Raw genomic sequence first — 13,828 nt, forward strand, 5'->3', positions numbered from 1 at the left:
CTGCAATTTTGTAGATAAAGCAAATCACAATCCCACTATGGGAGGTCAATTGGTCCCAAAGGTCTGCTGAACCTGTGTTCAATCAGAGGAAGTTAATAGGTAGGCAAATTATTATACAATATTTTCATTTTTTTTAAAGACCAAAACAGCTTTAAATACACAATCAATACATAAACTATACACTGTAGTATAAAATAGCAGTAAGTCAGGTTATAGATTTAACAATATTGCCCATCAAAAGATGAATGGTGGTTTAGCTTTACTTTCATTATCTAAGTATATAGTAGCAATTGCAAGCCTAACCAAACCATGCCAAAACAATGAGTACTATGGTAAAAATACCTGGGACAGATGTATGAATGAAGGTTTGATTTTAAGCATGTTATTTAGATTGTGTAGACCTTGTCAATTTACTGAAGTAAAACTTATTTTACTGTGCAGTAATTAGCCATCGCTGTTGTCCTGATTTTCATCACAATATGCTTTTATAATTTCTGGTACACATCAGAAAGGGAACACAGAAATGGTTGTTGTGCGAACACCCAAATGACTCCAGGCTAGCTAGCTTTCCTTACATTATGTAAAGTCAATTTTGTATGAAAGATATTTTTTTTTTCATTATTAGCTTAAGTTGAAACAGAAGTGATTAAAGCTTAATTTTCATAGAGATGTCCTAAAGAAAATGAATTCAATGAAACTCATTATAGTGACATTTTGCAATGTTACAAATAAGAACATGTGGTGGTTACTGTGTATTTACACGTAACACACAAGATTTATAATAATACCCCCACTCACATGATGGCTGATGAGCTCTGTATGCATGACATGAAGCTCTAATACTGCCTTTCTCAATGTTTTAAACACAGAATAATTACTATATTTACTTACAGCTTACAGTACATTGGCATAGTGGTCAGTGGAAAGGATGCCCCTTGCCCTGGTGGTTAGTGGGAGGAATAACCCTTCTTATAAAAAGCTGAAAAGATTATTGGTGTCAATGGTTGATAATTTGAGAGACAGAAATTGCTAATTGCTCAAAGAAATCTCTAGAAACCTCTAAAGGAACCCTTTACAGTTCACAATAAATTAAGCATGTTAGTCAATGAGATAAATGCTCCTTACAATGGTGGTCAACGAGAGGAATGCTCCTTACACTGGTGGACAGTGAGAAGAATGTTCCTTGCATTGGTGGACAATGAGAAGAATGTTCCTTACACTGGTGGACAGTAGAAGGAATGCGCCCTACTCTGGAGGCCATTGAGCAGAATACTCCCTACCCTAGAGGCCAGTTAGAAGAATGCTCCTTACACTGGTGGACAGTGAGACAAATGCTCATTACACTGGTGGACATTAAGAAGAATGCTCCCTACCCTGGTGGACAGTGAGAAGAATGCTCCATACACAGGTGGACAGTGAGAAGAATGTTCCTTGCATTGGTGGACAATGAGAAGAATGCTCCTTACATTGGTGGACGGTGAGAAGAATGTTTCTTACACTGGTGGACAGTAGAAGGAATGCTAGCGAAAAGAATACTCCCTACCCTGGAGGCCAGTGAGAAGAATGCTCCTTACATTGGTGAACAGTGGGAAGAATGTTTCCTACCCTGGAGGACAATGAGAAGAATGCTCACTACCCTGGAGGGCAATGAGAATAATGTTCCTTACACTGGTGTACAGTGGGAAGAATGTTCCTTACACTGGTGTACAGTGGGAAGAATGTTCCTTACACTGGTGTACAGTGGGAAGAATGTTCCTTACACTGGTGTACAGTGGGAAGAATGTTCCTTACACTGGTGTACAGTGGGAAGAATGTTCCTTACACTGGTGTACAGTGGGAAGAATGTTCCTTACACTGGTGTACAATGGAAGAATGTTCCTTACACTGGTGCACGGTGGGAAGAATGTTCCTTACACTGGTGCACGGTGGGAAGAATGTCCCTTACACTGGTGCACGGTGGGAAGAATGTCCCTTACACTGGTGCACAGTGGGAAGAATGTCCCTTACACGGGTGCACGGTGGGAAGAATGTCCCTTACACTGGTGCACAGTGGGAAGAATGTCCCTTACACTGGTGCACAGTGGGAAGAATGTCCCTTACACTGGTGCACAGTGGGAAGAATGTCCCTTACACTGGTGCACAGTGGGAAGAATGTCCCTTACACTGGTGCACAGTGGGAAGAATGTCCCTTACACTGGTGCACAGTGGGAAGAATGTCCCTTACATTGTTGCACAATGGGAAGAATGTTCCCTACCCTGTTGGACATTAGAAAGCATGCTCCTTACACTGGTGGACCAAGGGAAGAATGTGCCTTACATTGATGGACAGGGTGAAGAATTCCCCCTTACACTGGTGGACAGTGGGAAGAATTCTCCTTACATTGGTGGAGAGGGTGAAGAATGCTCCTTACATTAGTGGATAGTGGAAGGAATGTTCCTTACATTGGTTTACAGTAAGAATAATACCCCTCTTACAATAAAAAAATATAAATTATTGGGGCAATGGCTAATATTTGGATAGCTGAATAATCAGAAATTGATAATTACTATTGAAACCTCTGGAATAACCCCTAGTTTCCACAGAACCCTAGTTGAGCAAAACTGCTCTAAATAAGACAAAACAAACTATCAGGCTCTGTAATAAATGATCACATATGCCTCTCCACAATGAATTGTGACATCCCATAGTGAAGCACAATCCAGATCGCTAGGTGCGTGTTAAACACCTTGTACAGCAAATGGCTGAAACAAGTGCCCATGACCCAGTTCTACTTTTATCTCCCTAATCCAGGACCGACCGCAGGTCTGTGCGCAACAAGCCATCAACACAGAACAATGCTTGTCCATAGGAAACACACAGCTGTGCCAAGGAAATGAAAACATCCAGTGACAGGACAAGAAGGAAGGAAGAGTAAGTTCACCTTGTTGGCAGCAATAGATGCCGTACACAATCCTGCTGTTTCCTATAGTGGGGAGATAGGGACCTATTCTCACTGATCACTATACAGGATTACATTCCAGATTATAACACCTTGTATGATCTAATTATAGTAAGTCATTGGTTAGTTGCTGTTTATGGCATGTGATGGTTGCTGTGATCCTCCTGTCACTTACACATTAGTAATCCTAAGCAGTAGAGGGGCAGTAATCCCCCCTTCCTAGACGCAGCAGTCCCCCTTCCTAGAGCCAGCAATGCCCCTTCCTAGAGGCAGCAGTCCCCCTTCTTAGTGGCAGCAATGTCCCTTCCCAGAGGCAGTAATGCACCTTCTTAGAGGCAGCAATGCCCCTTCCTAGGGGCAGAAATACCCTTTCCTAGAGGCAGCAATTCCCCCTCCTGGGGGGGAAGGGCAGCAATCCCCCCTCCTAGAGGCAGCAATGCCCCTTCCTAGAGGCATCAATGCCCCTTCCTTGAGGCAGCAATGCCCCTTCCTTGAGGCAGCAATGTCCCTTCCTAGAGGCAGCAATGTCCCTTCCTAGAGGCAGCAGTCCCCCTTCCTAGTGGCAGCAACGTCCCTTCCTAGAGGCATCAATGCCCCTTCCTAGAGGCATCAATGCCCCTTCCTAGAGGCATCAATGCCCCTTCCTAGAGGCAGCAATGTCCCTTCCTAGAGGCAGCAATGCCCCTTCCTAGAGGCAGCAATGCCCCTTCCTAGAGGCATCAATGCCCCTTCCTAGAGGCATCAATGCCCCTTCCTAGAGGCAGCAATGTCCCTTCCTAGAGGCAGCAATGTCCCTTCCTAGAGGCAGCAGTCCCCCTTCCTAGTGGCAGCAACGTCCCTTCCTAGAGGCATCAATGCCCCTTCCTAGAGGCATCAATGCCCCTTCCTAGAGGCATCAATGCCCCTTCCTAGAGGCAGCAATGTCCCTTCCTAGAGGCAGCAATGTCCCTTCCTAGAGGCAGCAATGCCCCTTCCTAGAGGCATCAATGCCCCTTCCTAGAGGCATCAATGCCCCTTCCTAGAGGCATCAATGCCCCTTCCTAGAGGCAGCAATGTCCCTTCCTAGAGGCAGCAATGTCCCTTCCTAGAGGCAGCAATGGCCCTTCTTCGAGGCAGCAATCCCCTTTCCTAGGGGCAAAAATGCCCTTTCCTAGAGGCAGCAATACCCCTCCTAGGGGGGAAAGGCAGCAATGCCCCTTCCTAGAGGCAGCATCCCCCCTTCCTAGAGGTAGTAATTCTAGAGGCAGCAATGCCCCTTCCTAGAGGTAGTAATCCTAGAGGCAGCAATGCCCCTTCCTAGAGGCAGCAATGCCCCTTCCTAGGGGGGAAGGGGAGCAATGCCCCTTTCCAGAGGCAGAAATCCTAAAGGCAACTATGCCCCATCCTAGACTCAGCAGTCCCCCTTCCTAGAGGCAGCAATGGCCCTTCTTAGAGGCAGCAATCCCCTTTCCTAGGGGCACAAATGCCCTTTCCTAGAGGCAGCAATGCCCCTCCTAGGGGGGAAAGGGCAGCAATGTCCCTTCCTAGAGGCAGCAATGCCCCTTCCTAGAGGCAGCAACCCTAGAGGCAGTAATGCCCCTTCCTAGAGGCAGCAATGCCCCGAGGGGGGGAGGGCAGCAATGCTAAAGGCAACTATGCCCCTTCCTAGAGGCAGCAGCCCCCCTTCTTAGAGGCAGCAATGCCCCTTCCTAGGGGCAGTAATGTCCAGCAATACCCTTCCTAGAGGCAGCAATGCCCAGCAATACCCCTTCGTAGAGGCAGCAATGTCCCTTCCTAGGGGCAACAATGCCCAGCAATACCCTTCCTAGGGGCAGCAATGCCCCGCAATACCCTTGTTAGAGGCAGCAATGCCCCTTCCTAGGCTCCGCACTGGTAGAAATGGCCCCAGCTGTGATGGGAACCCTGCCCTCGGTGACGTCTATGTATGGCATGTAGCTTAGGAGAGAAGTGGCCACTTACCGTGATACTCGTGTCCAGGTATGTAGTAGCTGGGGTTCCCGGCAAGGTGCAGAGAGATGAGCACTTCTCCTTGCTCTCCGTCCCCCTCTAGCTCTCCGTGGTGGGTACATAGGAAAAAGAAGGGAGAGAACCGCGGGTAGTACGCCACCGCTCCGCACAGCGCGGCTAGGTACGCGCTCCACAGGAACAACGACAGGCAACTATATCGCCTGCTATGGCATGAGCGTAGCTGAGCCATGGTTGCCCCAGAGAGCTGGCACCTAGACTCTCTTCTGCATAAGTGCCGGGCTGTGAGGGCAAAAAACTAAAAGTTGTCACGGATGAAAGTGCGGCGAAAGTTCTCTCAGGTGAGCGGAACCAATGAGCGGTGTGCAGGAGGGAGCCCGAGCCTGCCAAGAGGATCTCCCAAACACATAAGACATGCCGCCTCGTATGCACATCATGTTAACAGGGGCAGCGGGACACACCCCTCCGCGCTGATTGGTCGCCTCCTGCACATCGTGCTGCAAGGGAAAGCAGAAAAGGTGAATGATAACGGTGTGCTGGCCGAGCTGCGCGTCCTCCGCATCCCTCTGGATGTGACATGAGCGTCCCATAGAGTGAGTGACATGATCGTCTCATAATATGAGTGACCTGCTCGTCCCATAGTATGAGTGACATGATCGTCCCATAGAGTGAGTGACATGATCGTCTCATAATATGAGTGACCTGATCGTCCTATAATATGAGTGGCATGATCGTCCCATAATATGAGTGACCTGATTGTCCCCTACAATGAGTGACATGATCGTCCCATAATATGAGTGACCTGATTGTCCCCTACAATGAGTGACATGATCGTCCCATAATATGAGTGACCTGATCGTCCCCTACAATGAGTGACACGATCGTCCTATAATATGAGTGGCATGATCGTCCCATAATATGAGTGACATGATCGTCCCATAATATGAGTGACATGATCGTCCCATAATATGAGTGACATGATCGTCCCATAATATGAGTGGCATGTTTGTCCCCTAGAACGAGTGACATGATCGTCTCATAGTATGAGTGACCTAATCGTCTCATTAGACATGATCGTCCCATAGTATGAGTGACATGATCGTCCCATAGTATGAGTGACCCGATCGTCCCATTGTATGAGCCCAGCGTACAGTGCGAGCACACTCTCCGTTTCTCCACCACACAACACTCCTAATCACCAATCATTTATTACTGGACTAAAGGACATTCATTGCTATGCAGTGCCTGCCAAAGTCATAATAGTCCCTCAGTTAGCTGATTTAGGACCTGTTCGCATCCGTGTGATGTATTATAATTAATTATTATTATTATTCTTAGAGGTGCATCTCATGAAATTAGAATATCATCAAAGAGTTAATTTATTTCAGTAATTCTATAAAAAAAAAAATGAAACTCATTTATTTTATATAGATGCGTTTCACACAAAGTGATATATTGGCAGCATTTCTTTCTTTTAATGTTGATGATTATGGCTTCAAGCTAGTGAAAACCCAAAATTCAGTATCTCAGAAAATAAGAATATCACATAATCATAGCTCCCAACTGTACCTAATTTTTTAGGGACAAAGTCCCTCTGTCCCTTTTTTTCCTCCCCATTTGTCCCTCTTTTTGGTCTGATCTATATAGTTGTATAAAAAAGCACTATTTATCTATCAAAAAGCGTTTTACAAGTCTAAACCTTTCATCCAATTTCTAAATTGGTGCATTTGTGAATCCCAAAAGCCAATATAAAGGTATAGTAGAGGTAAAAAAAAAAAGCACAATTTTTTTTTTTTGCACAATTCTTTAACCACTTAGTTTTACGGCGGCTGTTTGAAGAGAAATATCATTGTTATGGCAGCAGCTAGCTGCCATAACCCCCGTATCCCCTTCTTCAGCAGGCGGTCCGCTACAAGATAAAAGTGGTCCCTGTGACGGATTCACCACGATTCAGTGCCTTCCGCCGCTTACCGGAGCTGTCAGCAGCAGTGGAGGCGATCGCGTCCTGCTGTAGGCGCAGTATGGAGCCGTGTGAGGGCAAGATGGCCCCCACCTGTCTCCATGCAATTGCTGGGCAGAAGCGACGTCAAAACGGCACTTTCGCCTATAGCTCTTAAAGGGCCATTTTTTTAAATGATTTATTTTAAATTACAATTTATTTAAGAAGACCTGCCATGTTTTTTTCTATTACAAGGGATGTTTACATTCCTTGTAATAGGAATAAAAGTGACAATTTTTTTTTTTATTAAACAGTGTAAAAATAAAAGATAAAATAAATAATATTAATAATATATTTTTTTCCTGCCGAGCTCGCACGCAGAAGCGAACGCATGCGTGAGTAGTGCCCGCATATGAAAACCATACATGTGAGGTATCGCCGCGATCGGTAGAGTGAGAGCAATAATTCTTTCCTCTGTAATGCAAACCATGCAACCTGTAGAATTTTTTTAATTGCCTATGGAGATTTTTAAGGGTAATTGTTTGTCGCCATTCCACGAGCGGGCACAATTTTGAAGCATGTTGGGTATCAATTTACTTGGCATAACATTATCTTTTACAATATAAAAAAAAAGTAAGACCGCTGCACAAATAAGGTGTGCAAAAAAGTATTGCAAGGACCGCCATGTTATTCTCTAGGGTGTTAGAAAAAAAACAATATATAATGTTTGGGGGTTCCAAGTCATTTTCTAGCAAAAAAAAAAAAAACTGTTTTAAACATGTAAACACCAAAATCTCAAAACGAGGCTGGTCCTTAAGTGGTTAAGGGGAGCTGTCGGCTAATTGACAGCTCCTATCTCTCCACAGTGACTCATTTGTTTATAATATCCTGCTCATCAGTCCTGCCTACCTAAGCCATCCAGCCCAGATGATCTCTGCCTTTGCCTTGGTCAACATCACAGAGACTATCTCCTGCGTCCTGTTAAAGACTTGCTTGGCTGACATTCTTTCTGGCTCCAGATCTTGCTTGCTGTTCCACTACGTTGATCTCTAGCTTTCTGACTTTCTGGCTTGTCTGATTATCCGTTCCGGTTACCGAACTTTGGCTATGTTTTAACTATGTCTGTTCTATTAACTTTTATTATTAAACAAGTGTGATTTAACTGTACTTCTGTCTCGGTCTGATTCATGGTTTCTGACAGTAGGTGAAGGCCATGAATTCAGAAGATGCAGTCAATCTAGTCGCTGGTAATATTTTTTCCAGATTGGATGAGCAGGATCACCACATGGATCAGTTTGCCATGGCATTACAAACGCTCCTGAGTCGCACAGCTAACCTAGAATCTCCCACTGTGGCTGCTCTGGTACAATCTGTGTTGCAGGTCATCCCTGCTGCTGCTCCAGTATTACCAGGTATCATCTCTTTAAGAGGTGTGTCTGGTTCCACTCCACTTGCCCAGCGATTTGGGGGCGATCTAGTCCAATACAGAGGGTTTCTCAACCAGGTTGAGATATACTTTGAGATGCTGCCCCAGGCGTTTCCCACGGACAGAAGCAAAGTAGGTTTCGTGATATCTTTGCTTTCTGAGAGAGCCTTAGCCTGGGCAAACCCTCTATGGGAGACACAAAAACCTGTTGTCTTGATTTACCCTGAGTTTGTGGCTTCTTTTAAAAGGGTATTTGACATTCCTGCAAGCTCAGCTTCTGTTGCCAAGTGCCTCATGTCCATCAGACAGAGTACAAGAACTGTTGCCGATTACGTCATTGAATTCCGTACTCTTTCATATACCCACTGAGCTGGAGAAGTTGATCACATTTGCCATCCTCATTGACTCCAGACTAAGAGAAAGACTCTTTTAAGGAGCGCTTGCAGAAACCTCCTGTACATTTGTCTTTGCAATCCCACCCTTGCCTCCCTCACCTTCCATGCCTACTGGTACAGAGTCGGTAAGTGAAGGTGAACCCATGTACTTGGGCTTAACGCTTCTCTCTGCGGATGAGAGAACCCTTAGGAGGAGGGAGAGATTGTGCCTTTATTGTAGACAGGCAGGTCACTTTTTGAAGTCTTGTCCCACCCGCCAATGGAACGCCCAAACCTTGAGGTCCTGTCATGGACAGATCTTAGATGGTGTTGTTTTGTCCCCAGTTATTCAGAAGGATAAGCCCCTGGTTTCGATTACCCTTTCTTGGGCTAAGTCATCCGTTGCGATACAGGCTGTAATCAACTCTGGGGCTGCAGGCCTGTTCTTTGATGCTGCCTTTGTATCAAAGCACTCGATTCCGCAGCAGCTGCGTGACACTCCACTTTCCATTGAGGCTCTTGATGGGGACCTCTACACCCTGCCCATGTGACTCATGAGACTGTCCATGGCTGCAGGAGCTCTTCACCATGAGATAATTCAATTCCAAGTTATTTCCTCACATTAGTTTACACTGATTATTGGTTATCCTTGGTTACAGAGGCACAACCCCTCTTTTGAATGGCTTTGTGCTGAGGTTTTCTCCTGGTCGCCACAATGCAATAAGACATGCTTCCAGAAGGTAGCCAAGGTCCTGTGCACCTCTTCAATCTCCTCCCTGCCAGAGGAGTACCGTGAGAGGCGTTTAGCCTCAGACTAGAATGTGAGATTCTTATGGTCAGTAAAAATGAGAACCGGCACAGTGGTACTTTTGAGGAGGTGTCTTCATTCTTTCAGGGCTAAAATGATCGCTAACCAGCTCTCTATCACCAATCTCGTAATTGCACTCCGCAGGTGACAATGTCTTGGAAAAGTAGCCACAAGGATGCATAGCGCTCTCAGAGGTAGGACATAGAGACAGAAGGGCGCCAATACCAGTCTCAAAATAATTAATCTCAAGGATAAAAGGTAACGTAGGAACAGGATGTGCCAACATAAGAGCAGAAACAAAGGCAGCCTGGAGACTCTCAAAGGCCTTAATGGACCCTGGAGACAAACTCTACCGTGCTCACTGGTCATATCATTCAGAGGCTTGACCAGAGACAAGAAGTTATGAATAAACTTCCGATAATAGTTGGCAAAGCCAAGAAAACATTGCAGAGGAAGTAAACCCACAGGTTGGGGCCATTGTAGAACTGCTGAAAGTTTCTCTGGGTCCATTGAAAAAGCAGCAGTGGAAATGACATAACCTAGGAATTTACCCTGTTCACGATGGAATTTGCACTTCTCAAATTTACAATAGAGATTTTTATCTCTAAGTTTCTGAAGCACACAACAGACATCTGTGTGGTGGCTCTCCAGGGACTTATATGAGAATATGAGAATATCATCTTGGAAAATATGAGAAGATCGTCGAGATAAACCACCACACATAACTGCAACAAATCTCGGAGGACATCGTTAATAAATTCCTGGAAAACTGCTGGGGCGTTACAAAGGCCAAAAGTCATTACGAGGTACTCATAATGGCCTGTTCTGGTATTAAATGCAGTTTTCCACTCGTCTCCCTTCTTAATCCTCAAGAGATTTTATGCCCCTCTCAAATCAAGCTTTGTGAATAACCGTTGCACCCTTGAGGCGGTCAAATAACAGAATCGGATAGGCATTCTTAATACAAGGTCTTAGTTCACCACTCTTCTTCTTCACAAAGAAGAAACCAGCACCAACAGGAGACGAGGATTTGTACATGAAACCTTGAAAAAGTACATCTGCAACATGGCCTTATCCTCCAAGACATCGAGCCCTTCCCCTGGATCCAGCACCAACAACCACCAGTAATTCATGCAAAAGGAGCCCCGACCAAGTATTGCGTGCATGCTATACTGTACATTGACATACTTTTCAGTAAGCCAACATTTCTGTATTAAAAATCCTTTGTTTTTATTGGTCTTATGTAATATTCAAATTTTCTGAGATACTGAATTTTGGCTTTTCACTAGCTGTAAGCCACAATCATCAAAATTAAAAGAAAAAAATGCTTGAAATATATCACTATGTGTGTAATTCATCTATATAAAATATATGAGTTTCACTTTGTGAATTACTGAAATAAATTAACTTTTTGATGATATTCTATTTTTATGAGATGCATCTGTATATTATGTATATAATACTTCTTATACTGTACTGCAAGCAGGATTTTTCAAAAGTGCAGTGCACTGTAAAAAATGCAGCACTTAGATGTGAACTATTGGATAGGATTGAAAGGGGACTATTTTTCATGTGCTTTTGACATGTTGGGAAAGTGCGTTTTAGCGCACCTAAGGCTGGCCACGCATGGTAGAATTTCAAAGAATTTTCTTTTGAAAATCAGAAAATTTGTGCATTTTGTCATCCGATGTTGCCACCATTTATTTCGAAATTCGGCCAACCAAGCCTTCAATTTCACCTCATGTTGTTACAGAAAATAAATTTCCAAGCTGGGAATCTTCTTTTCTTTCTGGGAATTTTCTTTTCTTGCCCATGCACATTTCTTTTTCGATTACATTTCTCGCACGATTCTCTCATCATTAATTAGAAAATTGTTTGCTTTTCAAAAAATTTCCAACATGTCCGAGTACTCAAATTTGATTGCCGCATGAAAATCGGCTGTTGCTGCAGCCCACTAATGGTGCGAAATACAAACTGAAATTCTAAGATAAGATTTTCCAAAGAAAATTCTTTCAAAAATCGACCCATGTATGGCCTGCCTAAAGGGCACATGTGTGAAAAGAGACTTACTGACTGACTGGCTGAGCATGCAGTTTTTTGTATATGGGATCAAAAACTGGAAAGGCTTATAATCATGTACAACAGTTCTCAATCTATTTGTAACCATAATCTCAAATTTCATTAAGAGATAAAAAAATATATATATTTTTTTATGATTTAATAAATAACAATAACATAAATTTCATATATGCCTATATTTTCTCTGTAGACTCCAAAATATAAAACACTTAAAAATACCTCCCAATCGCACAAGATTTACTTCCAAGGAAGATAAACCAAAAAAACAAAACCATAAATGAATTTTATAGTGATCACTTTGCACCCATAGAAGTTGTATTTCCTGAGCACATACCACAAACATATGCTTCCTAATCTGCATCAAGATTCACATATACATAGCATAGGTCTTGAATGGACTTGTTCTCTTGACCAGTGATATAGATGAATTCACCACAAACAATTCAGATAACTGTATCAAATACCGTATCAAAATGAGAGAACGGTATGAAATATGGTTTCAAATAAGATAACAGTATCAAGTATAGTAATAAATATGTACTGCTTGAGAAAATAACCACATACGGTGATGAAATACATGAGGCGCAGTGATGGCCAGCCACACATGGGACTTCTTTGTTGAGTGTGATTTTTTTACTTTTGTTTTTCCTACTTTGGATTTTCCTTCTCCATTATTTTTGGGATACTGCCTGTGACCTACTCCTGATCACCTAATTGTTCTTTTTCTTGGACATACCAGCTAAAGACTACAAGTGGATGAAACCTTTCCTTATTCTTCATTTTCTTACCTATGATATGATGATATAAAAATGTATACCAATATATGATTTCCAACAAATGTGACCTATGATGTATGACTTATTAGCATTTGATTAGCAAAAGAGTAAGAACAATCTACATCTGTATAATTTATTGGGTGTAAATAGGGAGTCTTGACTCACATTGATTATATATGCATTACTCTTTGGACTGGCTGTAGGTGACCCCTCATACTACATGAGGATCTCTATGACATCAGGGTGACTAGTTTATAAAAGAATACATTGAGGGCAATTTCCTTAGACAGCGGCACGCAGGCGCACTATGTCCGTTAACAGCGATATGCCGTTAGTGGCGGCTCCTGTGTGCATGTGCGGGAGTGACGTCATCGCTGCTCCGGCGCTGTGAGTGGCCGGAGCAGCGATACCCGGAAGAAGATGGACACTCCGTACTACAGGGGACAGCGGTGACATCGCTGGCTCCTCTGTCAGGTAAGTGACACATAATGGGCTACTATGCGATGCATAGTAGCCCATTATGCTTTACCTTTGCAGGGAGACAAAGAGGAAGTAAACCCATCAGGATTTACTTCCTCTTTAAAGCTTAATTTCAAGCAAATATTATTTCTTTCACCTACCTCCCCCATGCCCCTCTAACTCATCCTGATACTTGCACCCCCTCCTTATCTGGTGAAGACAGATAAACCCACCAAAGCCCTCCATCCAGATCTCTCACTGTCACCTATGAGGGGAACCGCTGATTCAACGCTGTATCCCCTGTGATGATTTTGTCCACCTTTCTCTGCTGAAAGGACCCTGCCAGCAGCTATCTAATAAGTGTCTATGTTTTATAGACAGAAGGACCCCTCCAGGAAGTAAACAGGAGAGAGGAGGTTTGGGCTGGAATTCTCACATGGCCATGGCTTTAGGTGAGTTAGTTTTTTTTACTACAGGAATCAGAGGATGGTGGAAGGCAGGGGCGGGGAAGAGGTACATATTTATTCTGGAGAGGAGATTAGGGCACGTGCCATAAGTAAGTAGAATGCCATGTGGGAAACCCACGTTCATTGATGGTTTCCTGCACTGAATTCTAATCGCACTGCCCCTGCTATCTACAGCATGTCAGTGCACAGTTAACAACACCCAAAAACGCAGGTTGCAAATTAGAGGCGATTCAGTTCGCATTGTGCGCTATATAAGTATTTCATTCATTCATTCAAGTGAGTTTGCCCACACTTGATCACCTGGTACAAATGTACCAGGCGATCCATTTGCAGTGTGTTTCCAAAAGTAGTTTAGGTGTGGTTCGGCCCACTCCTTAGCAACCAGCTATTGGTATTTGTTTATGAAAAAAACCACATGTGATACCGCCAGCAAAACCCTGGTGATAAATATTGCATGTTTTTTTAATCTCTGTTCCGTTTGTAAATTGGACTTAAGAGCTTACTGCTTGGTTTTGTTTTTTTGCGATATTTACTGGCACATTTTGCATTTTGCAGTAAATACCCCATAATCGTAATTTTTTTTGTAAATTGGACTT

At 43.6% G+C, this 13,828-nt stretch overlaps 1 protein-coding gene across 4 annotated transcripts in view; it reads right to left on the minus strand.

The window, feature by feature from the left end:
* Nucleotides 1–5,331, minus strand: part of RELN (reelin) — a 651,259-nt gene extending 645,928 nt beyond the window's left edge. For 3 of the 4 annotated variants that reach the window (XM_077471875.1, XM_077471874.1, XM_077471872.1), the window contains exon 1: nucleotides 4,899–5,330. In XM_077471875.1, coding sequence (XP_077328001.1) covers nucleotides 4,899–5,136 — 238 coding nt within the window. In that variant the 5' untranslated portion in view covers nucleotides 5,137–5,330. Of the gene's footprint in view, nucleotides 1–4,898 lie in introns of all 4 variants that reach the window. The other variant, XM_077471873.1, reaches the window with a different exon arrangement.
* Between the last annotated feature and the right edge of the window lie 8,497 nt (nucleotides 5,332–13,828).

This window comes from Lithobates pipiens, unplaced genomic scaffold, assembly GCF_037356315.1.
Source record: "Lithobates pipiens isolate NorthernLeopardFrog02 unplaced genomic scaffold, aLitPip1_a1.2 Scaffold_8, whole genome shotgun sequence".
In the NCBI taxonomy this organism is placed as follows: domain Eukaryota; kingdom Metazoa; phylum Chordata; class Amphibia; order Anura; family Ranidae; genus Lithobates; species Lithobates pipiens.